We start from the raw sequence: 25217 nt of genomic DNA on the forward strand, positions 1-25217 counted from the left end.
ATGATTAATGTTTTTTCCAAACGTGATCGCCAAACGAGTCCAATGAAAAAGCGTGTGTGCGTGTGCGTGCGTGTGCGTGCGTGTGCGTGCGTGTCTGTGTGTGTGCGTGCGTGTGTGTGTGTCTGTGCGTGTGTGTGCGTGTGCGTGCGTGTCTGTGCGTGTGTGTGTGTGTGTGTGCGTGTGTGAGGCGGAAGTCGTCCTGCAGGGGGCGCAGCCACGGGGTTTCCCAGCCCCTCGCCACCTCCCCGTCGTGGGCGCGCGTGCGAGCGGACGGTCCTGCGCGCATGCGCAGTGGATTGTTTTGACTGAAAATGCCGTCGGTTTCGAAAACGGCGGCCAATGCTTCTCCCCAAACCGAGAAACCGACCCACTACACGTAAGTGCGGCCGCGGCGCGGCGCGACGCGACGCGACGACACCCCCCCTCCCGCCCTCCCGCTACCTCCCGCGAAACCCGCCTCCGGTCGCGTTTTTCAAGCGTTCGGGCCACGGCGGCGCGGCGCGGCGCTTCCCCCCTCCCCGCCCCCCCCGCAGCAGCCCTCGGTCGCTGAAAGTCGTCGTTGCGCGTTTAAAAACACGGAGCTCTGTGGCCGCGTGGGCCGGCTGCGAGCACGGCGGCGATCGCGCGACGCGAAACAAAAACGGGACAAACAACAACAACAAAAAAAAAAACAAAAAAAAAATCGGGAAATCGTTGAAATCGCGGGCGGGCGGTTTGAACGCGGTCCCCTCCGCGGCCTCGGGTGTGTGTGTTTTGGAAGGCGTGTTTACGCGGTCCCCCCCCCACCACCACCACCACCCTCACCCTCCTCCTCCTCCTCCTCCTCCTCCTCCTCCTCGTTAACTTGCGCGCTGCTCGACGGTGAGCGCGCCGCTCGCCCGTCGGGTCGCGCGGCCTTATCGGAGTTCCTTTCCCGCTACGCACACGGCGCGGCGTACGCTCGCGGCGGCGTCGACGCGCTGCGTAGGAACGTCGACGCTCCGCCGCTGGGAATACGCAGCCTACGTACGGAGCGCCCATGCGTCCGCGTGCACGCGCGCGCACGCACGCACCGCGGGGAGCCGCGCACCGCAGGCCCGGACGCCAACCCCAACCCTCACCACCAATAAACAAATACATGTATTGTACAAAAAAAAAGAGAGCTTGAAATTCAACAACAACAACAACAACAACAACAACAAAAAAAAATAGATTTGGCATTATGCCATGAACCCCCCCCCCCCCCAAAAAAAAAAAACAAAAAAAAATCACGACGTGCAATAAAAGCGAAAGTTAATATGCTTTGTCAAACTGTGTTTAAAAAGTATAAATGTGCAAACGTTTCCATTCTGTTGCAGGTATTTGAAGGAATTCCGTACGGAGCAGTGTCCGCTGTTCCTGCAGCACAAGTGCTCGCAGCACAGACCCTTCACCTGCTTCCACTGGCACTTCCTCAACCAGCGGCGGAGGCGGCCGATACGCAGGCGAGACGGGACGTTCAACTACAGCCCCGATGTCTACTGCACCAAATACGACGAGACCACAGGCATCTGTCCAGACGGAGACGAGTACGTCGCGCCTGAAGTTGACTTTGTTGTGTGTGTTGTGTTGGGGACGTGGGTAGTGGCCTCGTTGTGTTTTCAGCTTTCTGGTGTTTGTCCCTTTTGGCTTCTGAATCCTCATGGGGGGGGGGACACACCAACCAAATAACTCAAAATGAAGTCATTGAATTCATAGATTATTAAATGAACCACTGTCTCTTTAAATATTCCTTCAAAACATTCCTATTATTATATGTATTTCTTAGCTATTTCGCAATAACAGTGTAACTCTTTTTTAAATTATAAAACTATTTTCCACTTTTCCAACTGCGCTTTTTCACAAGATAAGATAGTACTTTAGTATAGTGAGAAGATAAAACATTATAGTCACAAAATATACATATCAACAACAAAGATAAAGTAAGTAAAGTGTATTAAAGTAATAATAAGGTTACAATACATAGTACATAACAAGTAAACAGTAGTCAACAGAGCTGAACTTAACATTATCAGTGTTTTATTCCATTGCGTTTTTTTCTTTGTGACAGCGTAAAGTTCATTGTTCAGGAGTTGTCCACGGCAACACAGTAACGACCAATGAAACAGTAAATAATTAATTTACTGTTAATTTACCATCATTTGTGTTGTGAAAATCAACTGTTTAACCCTCTTTACACAAGATAATGACTCCTGGGAAAAGAGCCAATAGGCTTCATTTCCCAGTTACTCTATTTTTTTTGTTTCTTACTTCCAAACGCTGACTCCTCCAAAGGGCCCTGTCTTCATAATGATGGGTGGCATTTCAGAGACATCAATCGATGGTAAGGGTGGAGCGCGGTCTGGAGGCTCGTCAGCTGGAAGTCGTAGTTCAGACCGACGCAGCCAATCGATGGCTTTAATCTCATTGGTCAGTAAATAAATGTCACTCAAGGTTGTTCCCAGCTGCGTTGATTCCACCTCACCGTTATTTGGACTCTACTAATTCCAATATTGTTTCCTATACAGAAACCATTCTCATATTCTTAGATGACATCTGTTTGTGCATCTATACTTTAAATGAAGAATTGAACGCGTCGTTCTTTGGTCTGGAGGTTTGAAAGCATAAATTAGACATCAGAACGCCTCCAGAATAATAGGAATTATGTCACGGCAGATTCAACACATATATACAGTCATTGTAATTTAAATACAGTATGTTACCATTAAAGGGATCTGAATGTGTAAGTTATTATATTTTGCACATCCACATGAGCTTTCAGACATTTGAACTTTGGTAAACATGTGCTCTTATTGACATTAAAGTCCAAAGTACAATTTATTTTAGTTCCACAGTTCATTCCACAGTTTTTTTTTTTTTTTTGTGTTGCTACGGATTGAGCTCAATAAAGCCCTGAGAACATATTGACTCCGCTGAGGATTCACTACTGCAATATCTACCCTTCCTCTCCTACCAATAGCAGCTATTTTTGTATGATCTGTTGCTATAGCAACTGTTGCCATTAGAGGAGGAAGATTTGGCATGTTCCACAGGCTTATTGGCTATATGTTTCTGGCGCGAGAGAGTTCAGTTGAATCAGCCGCTGTTTCATCCTCTTAGTAACTGAACCATCAGATAAAACCTGTTTATATCACTGATACCTGCCCACACAGGGTATAATTAGACTTCACGAACACTTAGTATTTAGATATAGATTAGATCAGATAGGTACCTTTTTTTAATCCCTTGAGTGAAAAAGCAGTACTGCCGAAGCTCACATCAGATCAGATGACATCAAGTAGGCGACAACAATACACTAATATAAATAGAAAGAATTCACAATATACAAAAAAATGAAACGTTTCTGAAGATAAAAAAAATGGTAAACAGTAAACCTTTGCGTCAACAATTTGAATTGTTAAAAAAAAAAACGTACGCATGCACAAAGTGTAAAATAAGAAAATAATTGACTGTGTTATTTATGTATGTATATTTATATCTTATTTTATTCTATATAGTGTGTGCGTGTGTTACCTCCACTCACCATAATGCTTGCTCATTGCAGTCTTTTGACTAACAGATCTCCCCACGTGTCGTTCATCTCCAGCTGCCCGTATTTGCATCGCACCACTGGCGACACTGAGCGCAAGTACCATCTCCGCTACTACAAGACGGGCACTTGTATCCACGAGACGGACGCCCGCGGCCACTGTGTGAAGAATGGCCTGCACTGTGCATTCGCTCATGGGCCACACGACCTCCGACCCCCCGTGTATGATATCAGGTGACGCACAGAGCACATGGCAGCCTCGGCCAATTTCAGCAACGAGACGGTGTCCATGCAGCAGCCGTTGTCACAAATAATTTAATGGTCTTTCCTCTGGAGGTTTGAAAGCGTCATTTGGACGATCTAATATTTAGATATTGGTCTGCCTCCAGAGTACTTTGAATGATGTCGACATGGCAGAATCAACGCATAGATCATTTAAGTAATTTAAATGTGTATTTATTAAGGCGATCTGAATGTGTCAAAGGAGGTTAGGTGTTGAGCACCTCTACGAAAGCTTTCAGCCTTTTTAGCGTGTGTCATTGTGCAACTTGTGAAACTGTTGTCACTTAGATCAGTGGTGCTCAACATAGAGTCTGGGGCATCACCCGAGGTTCCTTCAAGGGGTCCCAGGGGGTCCACATCTAAATGATTTATGGTTGAACTAGACTTTTAGTTAATTTACAAGTCGTTCTCATAGGGCTGGGCGAGAAAACGATCTCGATAATTTTCACGGTGGCGCTTCCTCCGCCCTCTCCCCGGCCCGCGGCGCTCTCTGGTCCGCAGTGCGCTGCAGGAATGAGACCCCCCCCCCCCCCCCCGGAGCTGACGGGTCTTCCTCAAACAACAACAACAGGAACTTGAACTCGCCCTCCTCCCAACCCGAGCCGGGCGCAGTTCCCGCAATAGTTGAGCGATTAAAGAAAGAACCAGCGATTTTCCGTCACGTCCGGTCTGACACGGTCAGGAAGAGTCCCTCGGTTTGCTCCAAACGTCCCCGCACATAATCACAGAGCGTGGATTCGACGACTTTTCGGACTGTTCTCGGACGACAATGATCTTTATAATATATATTTAAGGGCTGCATCCGAATACAATTTGAATATTCAAAAAATAAACTACCCGAATGCTGAAATTGCCATTTGATTGTGTATTTTTTAAATAAACAAATAATTGATTCTAAATTATAAATATAAAATGGCTTATGTTAGCAAATCAATCCACATGTGATGAGCAATAGAGTTCAATATATGTTCATCCAGTTTGTTGCCCGGTGAGCGCACATTAGAGGAAAAATAATAATAATAATCCGGTAACTGTGCAAAGTCCACGTTGGCAGGGGCTTACGAGCGCACCGCCGCGTTTCCTCTCCTCTCCTCCAGTGTTTCACGTTGAGTGAATGTCCTCTAGTGCAGAGGTTCCCAACCACCAGCTCGTGGACCGCACCTGCCGCGGGGCATTTGCTCATGGGCCGTGAGAACGCGGGTGGGATTTTTTTCAGCTGCGATCTGCAATCTCAGCTGGAAACGAAGTAAATACATCGAGACTTTTTTTGAAAATTTTTAAATTTGAGCATGAACAATTGGAATAAATTTGAATATTAAAAATAAAACGCGTACAAATTTGAATGGGATAATAGAGGAATATCTGCAGCCCTGATGTTTATATATTATTTATTTATCTTTTTAGTTTACACATTTTTTTATTTTATTTATTCAGTGTTTAAGGTAAAGCCACTTAAAACTGAGCTTTTTTTTTTTTTTTTTTTTTTTTTTAATCATTATTTTTATTTGATTTATATCGTGATAATTATTGACATCGATCAATTTAAAAAAACATGGTGATAACATCTTTGGCCACCCCGACGTCCTCACCGTTAGAAAATGTAGAATAATGACTGTTTGGACCCTAGTTTCAGTAAAATCGTATGAAACTCTTCAAATTGAGGGTCCTTGATATGATAAGATTAAACATTAGAGAAATAATTGAGTAAAATAGATGTCTAGTGCATCTGCTTTCCTTTGACTAAGATCATTGCCCGGTAGGATTTCAAGCCAAAGGAAATCCCATTTTCTCCTTGCAGATCAGTCTTACGTCATGAATCACTCATATTTTATTCATTGTTTTTGGGAGCATTGTAGTTGTCTTTCCGCCAGGCATTATTCCTATAAACTCTCTTTATGTATTTTTATTACGCTCTTTATAAGGAAAGTGTATCTGTGTCCACAGAGAGCTGCAGGCCCAGGAGGCGCTGCAAAACGGGCAGTTGGGATCTGGGGAAGGGATCCCCGACCTGCAGCCTGGCGTGCTGGCCAGCCAGGCCATGATCGAGAAGACGCTCACCGAGGATCCACGCTGGCAGGGTGAGACCACGACCACCTTCTAGGGCTGGATGTCAACTTTTGATGCTTTTATATTTACTGAACAAATTGTGCTGCATTGCATGAGTGTAGAGGAATTCTCTGACTCTCACGCCAAATGTTATTGCCTGTTAGTTAATCTCAACAGAATCAGTCACACAAGAGAAACCATCAAATGGAACCAGCTGGTTTTTGCTCCTAACACGTGATCGGCACCAGGCTCTTTTTGATTATTTTGGCCGTTTTTTCACCATCAGTCAAGTTTATTTATACAGCCCTTAATCACAATACAGTCTCAAAGGGCTTCAACAAACCCAAGCTCGGGAGCACCGAACTACAACCGAACCACCGAACCACAAGTACTTAAAAAAGTAGATTCAAGCGGAATTGCAAGCTAATGTATATTAAACTAACTTTCGAAGCTAAAATTTGCAGAGATTGTGAGTGAATGTAAAGTAGTTTAAGCAATACAACTTCACCAAATAGCAGAAGTCTACTCAGCGCAGCACTCGTCGTAGCGGACCAGTGGCGTCACGGGGGGGGCTGCAGAGCGCATGGAGCGACAGACGGACAAAGTTCATTCACACACAAAGAGGATGTATGTGGACGTATGCCTGAAACCTTTTTTATAAAAAATAACTAATTTCTGCTGAAACACTGCACAAAAGTTTTATAGACAGTCATTTTGGTTTCACTGCCCTGTCACCCGGTGCAGTCCGCACCCCCATAGTGTCGCCACTGCGCTCCATGCACACGAGCTGCATTTAAATCATTTCCCAGAACCAGAACCAGTCAGACCATTCGGTTTTTTGCTTTAAATCTTGAAATTATACGATGTAATTGAAAAGAACTGCGGCTGTTACATGTACGTAGCATCTTTGTTTTGCTCGTTGTTCTTAATATGCAGTTGTTGCCTCTAATTTGACATGGCTACAGATATTTTTTTGTTTAAGGCCAGTTTGGCGCGTTAAAGACAAAATAAACAACTTATGTATTCTTGCTTTCTTTATTGTCTGTTGTTTAAAAAAAAGCGAGGGCACACACACACTGGTCTGACTGTGAGGTCAGACCAGTGTGTTATTATTTATGTGTGGAAAATACTGTTTATACCTGTTCTACACAAAATAACTAACTATAGTTCCGGTTTTATTTATTTGTCATTGTGAAATGTTTGGTTTATTTTTTTTATTTTTTTTTAACTATCTATTTATTTACTTTACTTTACTTTACTTGTTTATTTTTATTTTTTGAATTTTTATATATTTATTAGTTTTTTTATCTCACCCCACATATTATATATAAATTAATTATTAAAGGAAATTCATATTTGAATTATTCACTCTCCCAGACACTTCCCCTCCGATCAGATGAACTTGTGCAAATTATAACAGCCCACCAATAAACCAACCCCCGTCTCCCCCCTCCCCCCACAGTCCTACACACAGAGCAATATAGGCAGAGCAGACTACTATAAAAACACTCTTTACACCTTTCAACTATTTTTCTTTTCTCAAATATATAGATACCGAAACCATACCATAACTGTGGCCCCAAAACTGTGATACATACCTGCCACAAAATTAAAACCACCTGCCCAATATTTTGTAGGTCCCTCTCGTGTTTTGCGAAAACAACTCTGACTTGTTTAAACAATGTTATGGTAGGTGGTACGTGTCAAAGTAACATCCGCATGAATGCCAGGACCCAAGGTTTCCCGGCAGAACATTGCCCAGAGCATCACACTGCCTCTGCTGGCTTGGCTTCTGACCATAGTTGTACCATCTCTTCCCCAGGTAAACAATGCACACGCACCTGGTCATCCACATGATGTAGAAGAAAACGTGATTCATCAGACCAGGCCACCTTCTTCCATTGCTCCATGGTCCAGTTCTGATGCTCACATGCCCACTGTAGGCGCTTTCAGCAGTAGACAGGGGTCAGCATGGACACTCTGACCGGTCTGTGGCTACGCAGCCCCATAAGCAGCAAGCTGTGATGCACTGTGTGTTGTGACACCTTTCTATCATAGCAGCATTAACTTTTTCACCAATTTGTGCTACAGTAGCTCTTCTGTGGGATCAGATCAGAAAGGCTACACTTCGCTCCCGACACACATCATTGAGCATTGGGCGCCCATGACCCTCTTGCCGTTTCACCGGTTGTCCTTCCTTGGACCGCTTTTGGTAGGTACTTACCATACTAGGAACACCCCACAAGACCTGTCGTTTTGGAGATGCTCTGACCCGGTCGTCCAGCCATCACCATTTGGTCCTTGTCAAAGTGGCTCAGATCCTTACCACGCCCATTTTTCCTGCTTCCAACACATCAACTTCAACAACTGACTGTTCACTTGCTGCCGAATATATCCCACCACTTAACAGGTGACACTGGAACGAGATGATCGATGTTGTGGCTGATTGGTGTATATTACATATAAAGACATATCCCAATATCAAATACATATACGGTATATACACGAGTGGCTGCGTATACACATTCACCTGTCATATTTTTAACATTTTCAAAATCATTTTCTTCCTATTAAAGTAAACTACATATTTTTATGAGTACTGCAATATTATAATATATATATATATATATATATATATATATATTTTTTTTTTTTTTTTTTTTTTATTAAAACAAACTATTCATAATTCCATTGCCTCCCATGCAGATACCAATTTCGTACTGGCCAACTACAAGACTGACCAGTGCACCAAGCCCCCCAGACTATGCAGACAGGGCTACGCCTGCCCGCACTACCACAACAGCAGAGACCGCAGGAGAAACCCCCGAAAGTACAAATACAGGTGAGGCTGACGAATGATACGGTGACAGACATGGCGGAACTTCTCATTTTACTAATGTCTGTTCCAATGTGGCTTTTAGAATCAGACCTTCATGCACTGGTTTCCTCACATCTAGATTACCGCAGTGTTTTGTGTTTTGGCATCAACCAAGCCTCCAACCGTTTGCAGCTGGTGCAAAAGGCTGCGGCTAGACTCCCGTGTAGACGTGACTACATCGCCCATCTTGGTGTCTGTACACTGGCTTGCTGTTCTTCTGAGAATTATTTTTTAAATGCATCCAATGGTTTCTAAGGCTCTGCACGGTCTTGCCCCTTTTAACCACCCACAGCACCGCTAGACCGCTCAGGCCCCCTGGTAATAGGCTCCTACATGTCCCAGTGTCAATTCAATTCCCGCCCCAAGGCTTTGGAAAAAACCAACCTGACGGTTCTGTGAAACTTTTAAAAGCCGCCTTTTTTTTATTCTTCTGGATCCGTGAATGAAAAAGCCACTCCTCTAGTTTTTCGTATTTTAAATTTTAAATACACATAATCATCTGTTTGACCCTCACTTTGTTTTATTTTTGCTTTACTTTCTATATTTTTAATTTTGACGCTTTGGAGCAAAATTTCGATTTTTTTTTTTTTTTTTCTTTTAAAGATTGATTTTATTTTATTTGATGTTCCATAAAAACGTCTTTGTATGGGACGTGTCCCCATCTGGACGTCTCCACAGGTCCACCCCGTGTCCCAACGTGAAGCACGGGGACGAGTGGGGCGAGCCGTCCAAGTGCGACAGCGGAGACGGCTGCCAGTACTGTCACTCCCGCACGGAACAGCAGTTCCACCCCGAGGTGAGGGAAAGCGGCTTTGTTTGGTTTTTCCACGCCATCCACATTGGGGAAGAGTCTCATCCGTTGCTTTCGACGTCATGTAATCGACCCCGACAATAAACGTACGTACCGTCAGGGACACATGGTTCTGTGGCGTCAGGGCTGCGTCTGCATTTCCTCCAGAGAAAATTAAAGCTATTCTAAAAGAGTTTTAAACAAAGTTTCAAACAGACTTTAAGGACTTTGTGACCATGACCCCCCTCGGCCAGCTTAATTTTCTTGCCGGGACTTTGGATCTTTTTTTGGGACTTTGCACCCAGGGGGTATAGAGAAGGTCAGAGAGTGAATTAGGAACCATAACCATCTTATAAACCTGAACAAATAAAGCCCGAGTCTCAGCAGCAGCAGCAGCGATAGAGTGGAGCAATGTTGGACGGTTTCCTGAGTTGGAAAATAACAAATTGCGCCACTAATTCAACATGTTTGTCCACAGACGACGGACTTTTACCGAAAAGATCTCCATTTTTGCAGTGACTAAAAAAGCAAATACCACTTTACGTAACCAGGAATACGGTGATAAAGTAAAAAAAATTATTTAATGAAGGATTAAGTTGGGTCTATTTTCCTCATTAAGTTGTGGTTGAGCTGAGATTTACAAATCACAGCTCTTTATCACCACATCTTTTCACTGAACTCTCAAAGAAGACTGATCATTTCGATGTGTTTCCATATAATTTTAAGCTGTTATACATCCCTTACCTATCATGGCCTATTTTACTGTCTGTTTTGTCATTTGCGTAGTTTTCATTCATTCATTCCTTCAGTAACATTTAGTTCAGCATATTATTTTACGTTATTTTACATTTGTGCTTTTATCACTGAAATACAAACCATGAAATCTCACAGAATGTATTTTGATACAATAACCAATTAGTCACCATTATTATTATTATTATTATTATTATTATTATTATTATTATTATTTCACCCTGTAATAAAAAGTAATATTGTTTTTTGGGGGGGCGTTAATTTGCGATACATTATTTTCTTCTTTTTCACAAGATCTACAAATCCACCAAATGCAACGATATGAGACAAACTGGATATTGCCCTAGAGGACCATTTTGTGCTTTTGCACACGTAGAAAGTAAGTGAGCAGTGTATTTTCAACACCTCCCGCTTATCTGCGACTTTGCTTTCACACCGTAACCCGCTCATTCGTCCTCCCTCCAGGAATTCCCTCCTCGGAAGAGACCATGAGCTCGCTGCTGACGGCGATCCAGTCAGGCACCCAGTCCCAGCTCAGCTCCCAGCAGTATTCAGAGTGTCCCGGCAGCGAGTGGAACAGCGGAGGGGGCTCCACCACGCCGGCCTCCTGCAGCAACGGCCAAGTAGGAAGTGTATGTTTTCACGACAGACCCCATCTCCCCCCACCAGAGCTATAAAAACACTCTTTGGATTTTAGCTTTTAGTCTTACCCAGACTCAAACAAGGTCAATACCGATTCCATCCCAGTGTGTCCAGTACAGATATAGAAAGGAGCTGCATGCTAACTGTGTTAGCACAATGCATGGCTTTGGGTGGAATCAGCTAGCCTAGCTCCCTTGGAATTGGGGAAAATAACCGTCAGATCTGGCTCTCTGTAAGCTGACTCTTACAACTGTGAAATTGTATGAAATATTTTGTTTATATTTATTCCGCTACAAAAAAAATACATCATTTATAATTATTTCATGTGACTAGACTCAATTAAAATCCCCTAAAACAAATTACACAATTAAAGCATGACAAGAAAGCAAGGCATTTAATGAAAGAAATCCTATCCTTTTCTTTTAAATTCAATGTTATCTTCCAAATACTTGTCTTGCTCCATTGTCTTCTAACGGAGTGAAGAGCATTTGAATGGTTGAGTTAGAATTCTCATTTAGCTTTGTTCACTGGAGAGATGTATACCTGTAAATAGTTATTGTTTACGAGCCAAGACTGCGTTTAGCCAGGTGGATTTCATGGGGGAGTGCAGGTGATGCATCCCCCCTCAATATGCATAACTTATACATTTACATAAATAAAGACATTTTCACCATAAATTAATGCAGAAAAGAAGGGTGCATAACAATTCACCAGAAGGCAGGAAAGAAATAGTTTGACACTGAAAAGCAGACAAGATCTCCAGTAGCCACGATTGGACAATATGAAATTATAAACAATCGCCCAATCTGTATATATACTTTACATTGTATATATACCTTGTTTATCGAAAAGTCAGTTTGGCTATCAGGAAAGTAAAACATCTTAGGAAGTGGCTGAGCTCATGTCAAGCCCCGGTGGGTTCGGCCTTTTTTCTTAGAATCCACATTTTCATCCGCTTTGACTTTCCCCTCTTAAAATGTGTCCATGTGCGTAAAAAGGGTTATAATTGATTATTATTGCTATTGAATGTGCTGTGATTTATGTATTTTTTTCTTTGCTTTTCAGATTAAAAACAAAGGACTGGTGGATCAAAAGTTGATGGACCAAGACAAGCAGGTTTGTGTTGAGCATTACGTAACAAGTTACAATATTGGTGATATTTTGTAAAACACCGTAATTGTTACAGAAAATAACTTTTTCCGAAAACACATTCTTGTCGTCTTATATCATTTTGCTATTGTTCCTACTCTGGCAACTGACTTCTACATCCTTTTCAAAATATATTTAATGAGTAATTCTGCTGTGTATACTCCTCTTTTTAGACTCAAAATACTGTGTTTTCGGTGGTGAACCCCCTGGCATCCAGCATTACCTCCAGTATAACGTCCAGCCTGGCCTCCAGCATCGGCTCAGACAGCTCCTCACCCACCACCTTATCAACCATGAACGCCAAGGCCACGCCCTTCTACCCCGGGAGCAACACCGTGGAGTCCGTCATCGGTGAGTGGGCACAAGGGCGGTCGCCCTGGTTACATGATATATTTTATATCGGGGGCCGGCTGATATTGAGAAAGTATTGGCAAGTTATTGGCCCTTTATCACTGTGACCCGCTGGCTATACGTTATCCTAGCTTATTACGCTGCTACCTTGATAACTTTATATAACTTCATTTTATAACTAGTATGCCTAGTTTTATAACCAGTTGCTTAGCAAACGCGTACTGATGAACTTTATCTCAATATTCCGAGTGACAAAAATCCCAGACAATATCAAGTCTCATATCACAATATTGATATTATATCCATATATTTCCTCATTAGAAATCTTCTTTTTTTTACATTTGAGATGTATTATCCTCTTCCAGGATCTGCTCTGGACCTTAATTTCAGTGACATCAACGTTGCGTCTCTGGAGCGGGAGCTGGAAGAGCAGGAGAACAGTGTGGGACTGACAAGTAAGAACACTGTGTTTTGTCTTTTTCATTTTTACTTAAAAATTGTATTTACGTATTTTCATATTGAATATATTTGTATTTATTTATATATATATTCTTTGTATTTTTCCCTCCTTGTAGGTCAGAGACTGCTGGCCGGATCGGCTCCGGTCAACATTCCCGGCTCTCTGGCTCGCTCGTCGTCGGTCAACTCGTCGTCGTCGCTGTCGACGTCCCCTCTCAGCTCGCTGTCGCAGTCGCTGTCGCAGTCGCTGCTTTCTGGGATGGTGTCGCAGCAGAACCACACGGCCGCCATGTTGGCCAAGCAGGAGCACGGCCTGCTGGGAACGCCCACGTCCTCCTCCCAGAACTCCCTGGGTAACTACGCCATCCTAGGAATATATATATATATTGTACGGGCTGCTTACCAGGTCCTTGGGGTGCGTGAAGTGCTTGGATTTCATCCTCAAAAATTTTAATCCTGGAGTACCTTGAAAATAGCCCATTTCGTGCTGAAGTGCTTGAAAGTCCGCGGGGGGGGGGGGGGGACATAATTGTTGAAAACCTATGATATTCCCCCTGCCTTTGTTTCAAATCTTAACGTAATAACATTTTACCAGAATCGTTTTTACGACATAGATGATGCCAGAAAAATATAAATGAAATCCAGCACGGTTGAGAATAGACACTTATAATAGTAGATGACAATGAGATCAATAATCTATATATATATATATATACTTGTATAAATAATAGACAATGAGACTAAGATTATATTTTAATGAATGAAGCTCACATTAAAAATTGATTATATATTTTTTTGCGTCCTTGGAAATGAAAAAGTACTTAAGTCTTTGAATTTCATTTTGTAATGCCAGAATGAGCCCTGATTGTAAGAAAATGACTCCCGTTCCCCTGCTGCTAAAATTCAAATTCAATATTTCCATATTTTTGTTTATCTTTACCATTTTGCAAACTGTACCTCTTCATATAGGCTGCATGCCCGCTGCCCACATTGTAAATACTGTTTATTACTGTTATTTACACACAGAAAGTATATGAATATTTTTCAAAATAGTTAGTTCATTAATTGTTAATATATTTATCTTTTTGTTAAATTAATTAAATAAACTACTTTTGTTGACATATTTTTACATTTTACTATTTGTTTAATTTAATGCTATAGTCCTGCCTTCACAAATGTCGCCACTTGCTCGCTTTCAGAATTCTTAATGAAACAAATGTATACAAATTATTTAAATCAACAGCTTTTTCAAATGTAAAAAGTTGAGCTTGGACCCTGAGTAAATGTTTTCAGATCGATGTTGTTTCAGAAACCCTCACAAACTACCACTGAGTGACCCTGGTTTTTGTGCTTCTCTTTTAAAACGTGTGTCCGTGTCCAGGTTTGAACGGCGCCGGCAGCAGCATTTGGGACTTTGTGAGCGGCAGCTTCTCTCCCAGCCCGTCCCCGGTGTTCAGCTCACTGGCGTCGTCGTCCAGCAGCGCCGACTTGGCCCGGCTGCTCAGGGAGCTGGACGAGGCCAAGAGAAAGGTCAAGCAGTGGGAGGAGGCCTGGCACCAGGTCAAGCAGGTCGGTGACCCGCATCCCCCCCGTCCCCCTAAATCAAACAGCGGGTTGAGGCGTTTGGGGATTTCTAAATTACTACATTCATTAAACTAGTGTGTTTGGGACTCATACTCAGAGGAAGGTCAATGTCTCCATTGGGGGAAAATTTTGCGCTCCTAAAACAGGAGCTGGAAAAAAAGGATGGCGCTGTCATTTTTTATTTACTTACTTTATCCACCAGGGGGCAGCCTCTCCAATATAATACATGTATAATCCAAAACCACGCCAATTTACGGATTTGTACCAGCAGCCGTAGCAAATTAAAATTGAAGTAGCTCCAGACAACGCGGAGCATTGGAGATGAGACGTATTTGAAATTGCTTTCTTTGCACAAGCATCTGCCTTTAAAAGCTGATTAATTTCACCGGAGATGATATTATTTGCAATTAAAACTACATATACGACGATATTTATCGATGATGCTTTATTCATCCCCGGAGAGAAATTGCAGTGTCAGCAGCACACATTAAAAAAAAAACAAAAAAAAAAACAACAAGAATAAATAAGTAATAAGAATGAAAATCAACTAGCTGAGAAGTTTGCAATATGCAATGAACCTAAAAAATGTACTAGAATATAGACAAATTGAAACCAAGCGATAAACCTGACAAATGTACAAAAACTTTTAACATTCAACAATGACAACTTTTGCAGTCCTAACGGCTCCCGGTGTGTGTGGCTCTCACCGCGTCTCAGGCTTGCGAGGCGTGCCAGAAGGACGCCCACGAGGCCAAGGAGCAGGCGAAGGCGGCGGAGGCGGAGCGGCAGCAGGCGGAGCAGCGCTGCGAGGAGGCGGAGCGGCGGCTGAAGGACCACCACGGCGACCTGGACGCGCTGTGCCGCGGCCCCGCCACGCCGCTGCTGCGCGGCTACGGCGACCTGGAGCAGCAGCCCCTCGCCAAGCTGCTGTCCATCCAGGGCCACCTGCGCCGGGACCTGGACCTTTTGGACGGGGTGAGGACGCACGCACGCACCAAAAAACACACACACACACACACACACACACACACACAGTGACCTGTAGTGTGCTGCCACTAGGGATGGGTGTCAGATTTGATCAGTAAGGTTGTTTATCAGCGCTGCTTCCCGGTTCCTTTTATTGTCGTTGAAGAAGACAAATTAATAACACAATGAACATTTCTCTCATATCTAAATAAAAGTGTGTTCCCTCCTTTCTCCACACGGAAGACTTGGTGCACTTGCATCAACAGCCACTGTTGCCGTCGACCCTTAACGCAAGCCCCTCTCCCGTATATTGACCCGCAAACAACTCATTTTTAGCGAACAATTTGTTGGTAGAGAACGACTCGTTTGTCGCAAACCATTGGATTGTAGTGAACACATGTTTAAAATGCCTCAGGCGTCCGAAGTCACCGGCTTCTGAATCTTCGGCTTCGGCAAACGACAAGAATTACCGAGGCTAAAATCAAGTCCGAGGCACAAACGAAAAAAGTCTGAGGTATTTGACATTTGGCCGGAAGCCCTCCCTCGCCCGCCGTTCGTTTTACCGGCCGACTCAAGTCAAACCTTACATCAGCAGTAAGTGAGACAGGTGTCTGTCTTCCAGGGCTCTTATATCGGGGTAGCGTAGGTGCACCTCCATAGACAGTTACGAAAGGGGCACAGAGAGACAAAATGAATGAGTAGGAAACCTCCTTCCAGAGACATCCCTGCGTCGATGAGGCGTCAGCGACTCACACGCGCACACACACACACACACACACACACACACACACACACACACACACACACACACACACACACACACACACACACACACACACTCGTCTTGAGTTTGAATGAAGCTTCTTTTTTTTTTTTTTAAGTCGACCACTAACGTGCGCGTTTTCTCCTCTTCCCCCGACAGGTGATATATCAGCTTCAGTCAAAGAAATGTATAGTTTGCCAAAAGCATGATCGTTGCATCGTCCTGCAGCCTTGCCAACATTACGTGCTTTGTGAGACCTGTGCGCCTAGTAAAACAGAATGTCCCTACTGTAAAACCAAGATTTTGAAGTGGTGATGTACAGTTATTGGAGGTACTATTTAAAAGAATTTAGCCCTTTTTTTTTTTTTTTTTTTTTTAAGAAAAGACAAAACTACTAATCCATATTATGCTTAGAATTTTCTCAATAGAAACGTGTGTTTCGTATAGCAGATGAATTAATAACTTGATTAGATTTAATGATGTTTGACTGGTCAATCAAGTATTATGGGATGGTGAAATAATCCACAGGGATTCCACCTTTTTTATTTTATATATTTTTTTTTTTAACTTTTATTAGTTTTTCAACATTTCAATAGAAGTTTTCAAATTACAGCACTCAACCCTCAAAATTCCAATAACGTCGTTTAAATAGAAGTCGGATATTTGGATTGGGGAACTTTGGTCCATCACAAATATACCGTGGCACTTCTGCATCCAAACCAGACTGCATAGATTTAAATAGTTCAGTGTTTCTCATAGTGCTCGAAAGCTCCACTGAACATCTCTTATCGCTCTTCATATCACGCTTTGGACAGATTCATCTGGTCGTTATATCAGTGCTCTTACACGTGTTTATTTTGTGATTACTAGTGTATTATTATTATTATTTTATTAGGTTTTTTTTTTTGTTTTGTTTTTTTTTCCCAATTTTCTTGTATGGTAAAGGAACACGTACCAAAGAGATCTGTTCAAAATTGATTCCATGCCAGAGTTCAAATGATCAAATCAGTGTTTTCAAATCCTTTGACATTTGAAATGACTTGCACTGAGAAACACTAATCCTTCTTAAAAAAAAAAAAAAAAAAAAATCTGTAAGCTTTTGCGGTTTAACAAAACATGACAACTAATCTTTGCCAAAAAATAGGACATTTAATTTCTGAGTATTATCAATAAACACCAAGATCAATAACAAGACTTTCCTTACTCCTTATATTGTCACATTTGGGACTTTTCATTTTCATTTTCAAATGAGTTAATGTACAGTATTGGGCAAAACCAATAAAAAAAAACTAAAAAAAAACAAAATGATGATCTCTATTTATGGAAACAAACACACTTAGAAAAAGCTCAAGTTCTACAAATATGGTTATTTTTGTACCGTTCAATCGATATTTTGAACGTAAAGTCTTAACAATTTCATAATGCACAATCTGCACGAAAATAGAAAAAAACAAATTTAGCACTAAGATATGAAATAGAAAATGTACCTTTATATTCCTATACCCCATGTATTTTTTTAACTCCGCGTACACATTAAGACATTAAGTTATTTACCTTATAAAGCGCCCAGTCAAGCATCATTATAACAACCAACTTTCTGAAGAAGTTTGTTTGCTCTAAGCACTTTGTCGGCCTGGGACTTAGTTAAAGAATATTAAAGAACTTTTTTTTTTTTTTTGCTTTAAGCTGCTTTTTAGGGTTGTTGTTGTCTTTTTTTGATTTTTATTTTTTTTCTAGATTTATACTTCTCTAAAATAAGCTATTGTCTCAAGCTTTTTGTGTGTACTGTGAAATATAACTTTATAATATTTCATTGTTTTCCTATCGTCAAAATTTGCGGTCTACAGTATGGTTCTACATATTAGAAAGTGCATATTAATTAGTTTCTACTTTTGAATAGCTCGATTCAATTTCAATCAAACAAAAATGCAAGTTTAACAACAAAAAATAAAAAAAATAAAAATAATAATAATGCATTATTTTTTTTTTTTTTCTAGGCTATAACCAGCAGCTGTGATATCAGCAGGCACATGTTAGGTGTTAAGACAGCATCTCAATCAGTCACTTAGTGTTTTTTGGTAGGAACATATCGGCCTCTCTCTCTCCCTCTCCCTCTCTCTGAAAGTGCCTTCGCCTTAGATTTAAAAAATTAAAATAGATACAAACGTTGAAAAAAAAAGCTTGCGTAAGGATTGTCGAGGCGGAACACCGGTAGCTTCCGCCACACGTGTTTATTTCCAGGCCGCGTCGACGTTTAACAAGCGCCGCAGTGTGTTTTTCTGGCCCCGCACTCCTATTCGTGCGGAAAGAGGGATTTCCGTCAAGACGTTGTCGGTGCCTCTCGCCCTGACGCTCATCCCTTAAACAAAAAAATAAAATAATAATAATAATAATAATAATAATAATAATACCTACAAAACAAAAGTGACCCCCCCCCCCCTCGTTCCCGTACCGCGGTGCTCTATTGATGCAGCTTCAAGTCTCGTATGAAACCGTGTTGTTTTTTTGTTTAGTTTGTTTATTTTCTCAATTGAACGAAATGGGAAGTATGCAAACGGTCGAAACGCGGTGTAAACTCGTTGACGTTGTATCGCCAGCGGCAGGACGTTTCCTTTTCCCTCGAAAAGAAAAGAACAAAACAAAAACCATCGTTTCTGTGTTGGTCGGATCTCTGTGGTGGTGATTATTATTATTATTATTATTATTAGTAGTAGTAGTAGTAGTAGTAGTATTATTATTATTATTATTTTTTTTTTTTTTACGACGACGACGGTGTATTGTGCGTTAGGTTTCTCGAATTGAAAAATGACCTCCTACTGTGTTTTGAAAACAAAGCGAAACAAGACAAACAAAGAAAAAAAATTCGGTTCTCCTCCGACCTCCGGGTGCGGCAGGAAGGTCCGAGCGTCTCCGCGTCGACCCGCCGTCCGGGGCGAAGGCGGGAGAGCGGCTGGTTTACATTTGGAAAAAACAGACGGGGAGGTTCGCCCGGGCCGAGAAGCGTCTGTGGCCGTTGGGTGTCGTGCGTGTGTGTTTTTGTTATTATGGGATGTATTAACCAGCGTGGCGGGGTGTGCGCCGCCCCAACTTGCCGGGACCTCGGCGCCCGCTCGTCGCTAAGGCGTCTTGACTTCGCTTCTGCGAGCTTTGCTGCCGCTGGCAAAATAAAGATATTACAGTCATCTGTCGTTGTGCGTTGAGGTAGTTTCTTTTTTCTTTTTTGTTTATGTGCGTAAAAATGGCTCAGCCCAAGTCTTTTTGCCGTCGGAACCCGGCTGAACTTCGCGAAATACGCTTCTGTAGGTGGCAATGGTTTTTGCCGACGGCTTCTGGCTCGCCCGTCCACCGTGGTCGCAGCGTGCCTGCTGTCCCCTCGTTCCGCCGGGTGGTTTTTTTTGGGGGGGGTTTGTTTTTCTTCACCGAGACGTGTTCTTTCAGAGGAATTTACGATTTTCGTCCCGCTTCACGCTTCGCGCCACACTACGGTGAAAGTTCACCAAGGCGCGTAGGCGCAGCGACCCGGGCGCGGCGTGCGGTCAGTGCGCGCTTCCTATTAAATCCACGTTCATCCGTTGTTGGGGCGACGCCGGTGGCCAGTGTTGGTGGCGTAGTTTTTATTTGTATTCATTTTTTTCAAACGCACGTGGCTACGCGAGCCGTTTCCATAGAAACACGAGGTAAAACTACACAGAAATGTTTAGGTAAAGGGTGAAATACACTCAAATGTGTTTTATATGAGTCTACATTGTACCAGAGACCTTTGCGTATTGATCAGGACCCGTTTTAAATACAAAGGACAAACATCTGTGTTATTCCTAGAAGTAATACAGTAGAAATGACTGTACTGCACTGACCAAGTTCAACAATTACAGTTGTAGCTCACATTTTAATTATATGAAGTCATTTATGGCAGACTTTTTTTTATGCCTTTTAACTGGATGCCTGCAAGACCCTGTTTAACCTGGTGTCTGCAGAGATCATAGCGCACATTGTGAGACTAGACAAGATCAAGTTCAACAAGATGTCGTAATGTCATTTTGAAACAAGTAATAAGCAGATTGGCTTGTATTTTTTAAACACAGTAACTAATTAAAGCATTGGTGGTATTTCGGACACAAAACTTGTTATCACGCGGTTATAAAAGATTTAAACGGCTCTCGTTTCCAGTACTCCTCCCCTCTCCACGACAACATGCAGGCGTCTGGGCGTCGTCCGTTCGCCGTCGCCCAGTGGCGTGGCTCCACCTTGAGCTCGAGGTTGAAAGTGACGTTTGTCTTCGGGTGTTTTGTGACGTGACGGTATGACGCGCTCTGGTCGGGGTGGATTTTAGCTTTTGAGGTTGTTGTGGTTTTTTGGGTTTTTTTAATTCACGTGGCGTCCTCTTAGCGAGTTAATTCCAGTAGAACTATGCCGGTGGCTTTCCTCACCACAGCGATGGACTGAAAGCCGTTTTTGTAGTCGTACCAAAGACATGTACTGTTAATATCTTTTTGAATTGCATTACATTTCATTTTTGATTTTTTTTCTATCACCGAGAATGAGAATTTCACAAAAATCGCCTAGTACCTTAAATAGATTTAACATTTCCATTTAAAAAATAAAAAATAAAAATAATAATAACAGTCAGCCCCAAACATAAATACTTACAAGGAATAAAAATCCAAAACGTATTTGTTTTTATTGGGTTTTGCGGAGAAGGTCTGTGCGTTATTGGTCGGCACATTTCTCGAGTTTCATGAAGCATTCAGAGTTTGAAGGAACGTCGGAAGTCAGCGACACGTGTTGTTTTAAGGTTCCGGAGTGGCCATATAAGTCTAACCTTCGTAGTGTTCTTGTCGTAACTTTTATTTTAACTTTTGCTTAAAAAAATAAAAATAAATAATAATGTAACCTAGAGTACCAGTGGTCGTGCACTGTGCGAGGTAGAGCTGTGAGGTGCTTTCTTTTCATTCGACACGTCTTTGCTTTTCCATCCCATCACCAGCGTCTCAAAGTCTGAATGTTTTGATGATGATGATGATGATGATGGTGATGATGATGAAGTTTGAACGTCTTGGTGGACGACCAGCGGCAGATACAGACATATTTAAAAACAGGTAGTCGTTGAAAACGGTTCGTCAGGGTGGTCTTCGTGCCTCCAATTGGGTTTTTTTTTGTTTTGTTTTTCTAAAGAGTTACCTTCTAACGTTCCTGCGTCACGGACTAACCCGACCCTGAAGTACATCTGTGCCTTTACTATATTGAAGTGATGTAATTTAAATTCAAACTGAGGGGTACGCCAACATTGTCTTTTTAAATTGACTTATCTATAAATGAGAGGGGGGGGGGGAAGAGATTTCCAAGAAGGAATTCCAGTCAAAATTCCCGTGCCTTAGGATGTTTTGGGGGTTTTTTTTGTTTTGTTTTGTTTTTTTCCCGTGGACCATGAAGTGTTTTGGAACGGTGACCACGGAACGGTCCCCGCGCCGCGGGCGCGTTGATGTCGGCGCGTCAGCGCTCGCTGGTTCCTGATGCAAATCATATTATTGATGATTTTCCCCTCGTCTGTATTTGCCACGCCGTGAAAATGCAGCAATACCTGAATATTAGTATTCTGATTTCAGCCGCTCGTTTATAGCCACGTCAACGGAGGAGAAATAGTAAAAAAATAAAAAAATAAAATAAAAAAGGCACCAAATAGGCAGATTCCTGTAAAATAACTACTAGATGTATCACTAAGATCAGCGTCGGAATAGTTTTGGTCTATTTTGCATTCTTGTTGGCTGTTTTGTGTCGTCTTTGTTTTTGGGTATTATAAAAATGGAGCCTGAAGATTTATGCAACGTGGTACACGTATATGAAAATATTGTATGAAGCCGTGGAAAGGAAAGGAAAATAGCACAAGTACTGTCAGATCGTTTCAGTTGAAAAAAAAAATAATAATTAAAAAAAAAAAAAAAGGTTATTTTGACATTGACGCCCTGAAACATTGAATGTATTGCTCTAAATTAGGCATCCAAGGAATAGGTCACTGGAGAGACGTGGATTCATTACGATGTAGCATCTAGTTGTAAATCGCTATTCAATGAAATGTATAAGAACTAAAACATGCAAGTTTTCCAAGTTTCTGTATGTATCAATGTAATGAAATGCTAGGGAACGAAATGTGATTTTCTCAGGGTGATGCAATGATTTGAATAGAGAACAATGTGTTTAATCTGAGGAAACTGCATTTCACAGATTTATTTACCTTGATGTCAGTGGGTTTCGACATTTATTTATAAATAAACATGTCCCTTATTTTGTGGCAAGCTGTATGGATATGTAAGGCACACTATTTATCCTGATAATCCTAGAAAATATATTGTTGGTATATTAATATTGTGTAATGCACACAAGACATTACCTGCAAGTCTCTTAGAATACTAGACTTTTTTCTACATTTAAGATTTGTGTACTGCATACTATTTTCTGTAGTGTATTACTAGTTTGTTAACTGTTGTTTAAATGTTTCACTACGGTTATGCAATGGTTTACAGAATTCACAATTCTTTTTTATCATCTTGCAAATTAAAATAATTTTTCATCTGAAATCTGTTGACTTTTTTTTCTTCTTAATTCCAATATTATGAACTTAACTCCCAATACTGGGTGTTAAGTTCAGCGAAATGTTATAAATAAGACACCAACCCAGAGCAGGGTCAGATCTTCTATTTGTGAATGTACTTCTCGTTCAATGTATTGGTTCTCGCCCCCCCCCCCCCCCCAGGGGTCCTTCAAGAAATTCCAGATGGTCCCCAGTAAAATGATTAACATGTAAATTTCACTATTTATTTGAAAGGATGTCAGCACGGTTAGAGAATGTACAATACTGACTGTTTTAAATCCCTAACTACAGTATAGACAGGTATGGAAGTTATGGAAATAATCATAACTAAGATTTGGGCCTCGAGAGACCAAATGGGATCCATGGCAATATATGTATGAAATGAAGGGTCCTCGATATGACGGTTGAGAAACACTGACCACAAACAATAAAAAATAACTAAAGTTAGAACCGTTCTTTTTCTGCATGAAGTCTCCCATCCATCACTTTATTTGCAATGCATTCGGATGATGTTTGCCTCCCGCGACTGGTGAATGCCTTTCTAGATGCAAAACATCAAAACTATAAACGGAACAGTTGAAAGGCCGGGGAAAGACGACTTCTCTGTGGAGCAAACGCCTAAATCCCACTTGTCTCTGCCGCACTAATGGCAGCCTCCCCCCTCGGTGTTCCTTCCAAAGACTCGGGCTGCCATCACAGCTGGCACAGACTCGCCGCACTGAGTCAAGGACTCTGATGACAACAAACACAACTATTTACACAGGCTGTCATATTTCAACATCCGTCCCGAGAAAATAAAAAGCGTTGGCGGTCTGAGTCAATGAGTATGTCTGAGTCGTGTTTGGTTAAGAACCCCGCTTCGTATCAGGAAGCCACTGATGAGTGATTTCAGAGGAAAAGACAAATATGTGTTTAAATACTGATGTGTTTACCCACGGCAGCCAAAGCGCAGTCCTGAGCAGGGAACTGATCATCTGACACGGTGCATCAAAGATGAAAAACAACATTATTGACCCACATTGCTCACATACTGTATATAGATTATTCTGCCACACTACGCCCTCTGGGAAAAAGATCCCCACCCAGTATCTTCAATTTCCCCCTGATATGTATGATACCAATCCTGCAACATTATTAATCGACATTTCAATTAAAACACGGCGTCGTTGAATCGCTGATCGGTATCTGTCGATTGGGTGAATCGGAGATGACTCTCGGGCAGTGCGCAAAGCTCCGAGGAATTCTACTTCGAAGTGCACGGATGGAAAATTGGTTGGCACATAATTAGGATAATTAATAAGATTGTGAAGTGAATTGTGTGTATTTTTTATTTTTTGGCACATTGCAAACATATAAAGTAAATGTCCAGCTGAGCAAGATCCTCGCTGTTGTACTGGAATGAAAAAGTTCTCCCATTTTCCTTGACATCATTCTGTGAGGCGAAACCCCCCCCCCCCCGTTCTTTGTTTCAAATCTCGAAAACCGTAAAGAGCGAAAATCCCGAAGGGAGGTGTCGTGTTTTTCGACCTCCGCCGTTCGCCTCACACGCCGGGCGCGGCGACACGGCCGCCGTGAGTCATCTCGTCCTCGAAGAAGAAGGCGGAGGCCTGTCTCCGGGCCACGCCCGGGGTGGGGGACACCAGGACGTGGGGGTGGGCGGCGCGGTCGGGCGGCAGGAGCCTCCGGAGTGCGGCGATGGCGTCCGGCCGCCTCAGGGCGCACACCAAGGCGGGCTGCGAGGCCAGGCGCCGCAGGTCGCTCTGCCAGAGCCGCTCCCCCACCTCGTAGGGACTGAGCTCCTGGGCCTGGAACCTGGACAGAGCGGGGAGCCACTTCAGACCCAGCAGCTCGAAGCCGCCTCCGTCGTGTGCACCGTCACCTGGAGCAGCGTTTGGACAGGGTGGGTTGGCGGACGCGGCAAGGAGTTACTTGAGAATGGCGTAAGACATAAAAGTCGCCCCGACAGCAGCAGAAACGCGTGCGGTCAAGAAGGATCATTTTGTTTTTAAAGAGATCCCTTCAGGGGTTAATAAAATCTTGGCTTGAAAATAATTGCAATTAACAATCTAATTGCCTTTTTTGTTAATTTTATGCAACTAGCTCATAACAGTGTAATAATACACGTCTACCTGCTGCAGAACAGATATATATTGACGTTGAACATAAACACTGGGACATAAACCTTTGGTTTATTTGCTTCAACCAAACTGATGGAAACGCACCTAATTGACATTGATAACATTGGCTTAATCTAATCTAATAAAAATATCTTACAATTTTTTTTACAAAATGATAGCGATTAGTTATAACAATTTTATTAGACAATTTAGGAATGACTGTGGCAGCTCAGAGGAAATAAAAACTAAAACTAAAAAAAAAAAACCACAAGAAAAGAGAGGATCCTTGCGAGCTCCACCCACC

The 25217-nt window shown here is 42.3% G+C and overlaps 1 protein-coding gene across 2 annotated transcripts; it reads left to right on the top strand.

Annotated features, from left to right (window-relative positions):
- Positions 1 to 311: 311 nt before the first annotated feature.
- On the top strand, positions 312 to 22776 carry unkl (unk like zinc finger; the record flags this gene model as incomplete). Of its 2 annotated transcripts, none has more annotated exons than XM_080009510.1 (15): positions 312 to 376; positions 1338 to 1547; positions 3605 to 3781; positions 5774 to 5907; positions 8582 to 8717; positions 9432 to 9549; positions 10591 to 10675; positions 10762 to 10928; positions 12004 to 12054; positions 12261 to 12438; positions 12804 to 12893; positions 13014 to 13250; positions 14279 to 14466; positions 15199 to 15456; positions 16370 to 22776. In XM_080009510.1, the coding sequence occupies 15 exons, from the start codon at positions 312 to 314 to the stop codon at positions 16523 to 16525; spliced, it is 2250 nt and encodes a 749-aa protein (XP_079865636.1). In that variant the 3' UTR covers positions 16526 to 22776. The 2 variants fall into 2 exon arrangements, with proteins under 2 accessions (XP_079865636.1, XP_079865637.1); XM_080009511.1 differs by having other exon boundaries at positions 10762 to 10919.
- Positions 22777 to 25217: the final 2441 nt, after the last annotated feature.

The sequence above is a fragment of the Zeus faber genome (assembly GCF_960531495.2).
Source record: "Zeus faber genome assembly, chromosome: 11".
NCBI classification, from domain to species: Eukaryota; Metazoa; Chordata; class Actinopteri; order Zeiformes; family Zeidae; genus Zeus; species Zeus faber.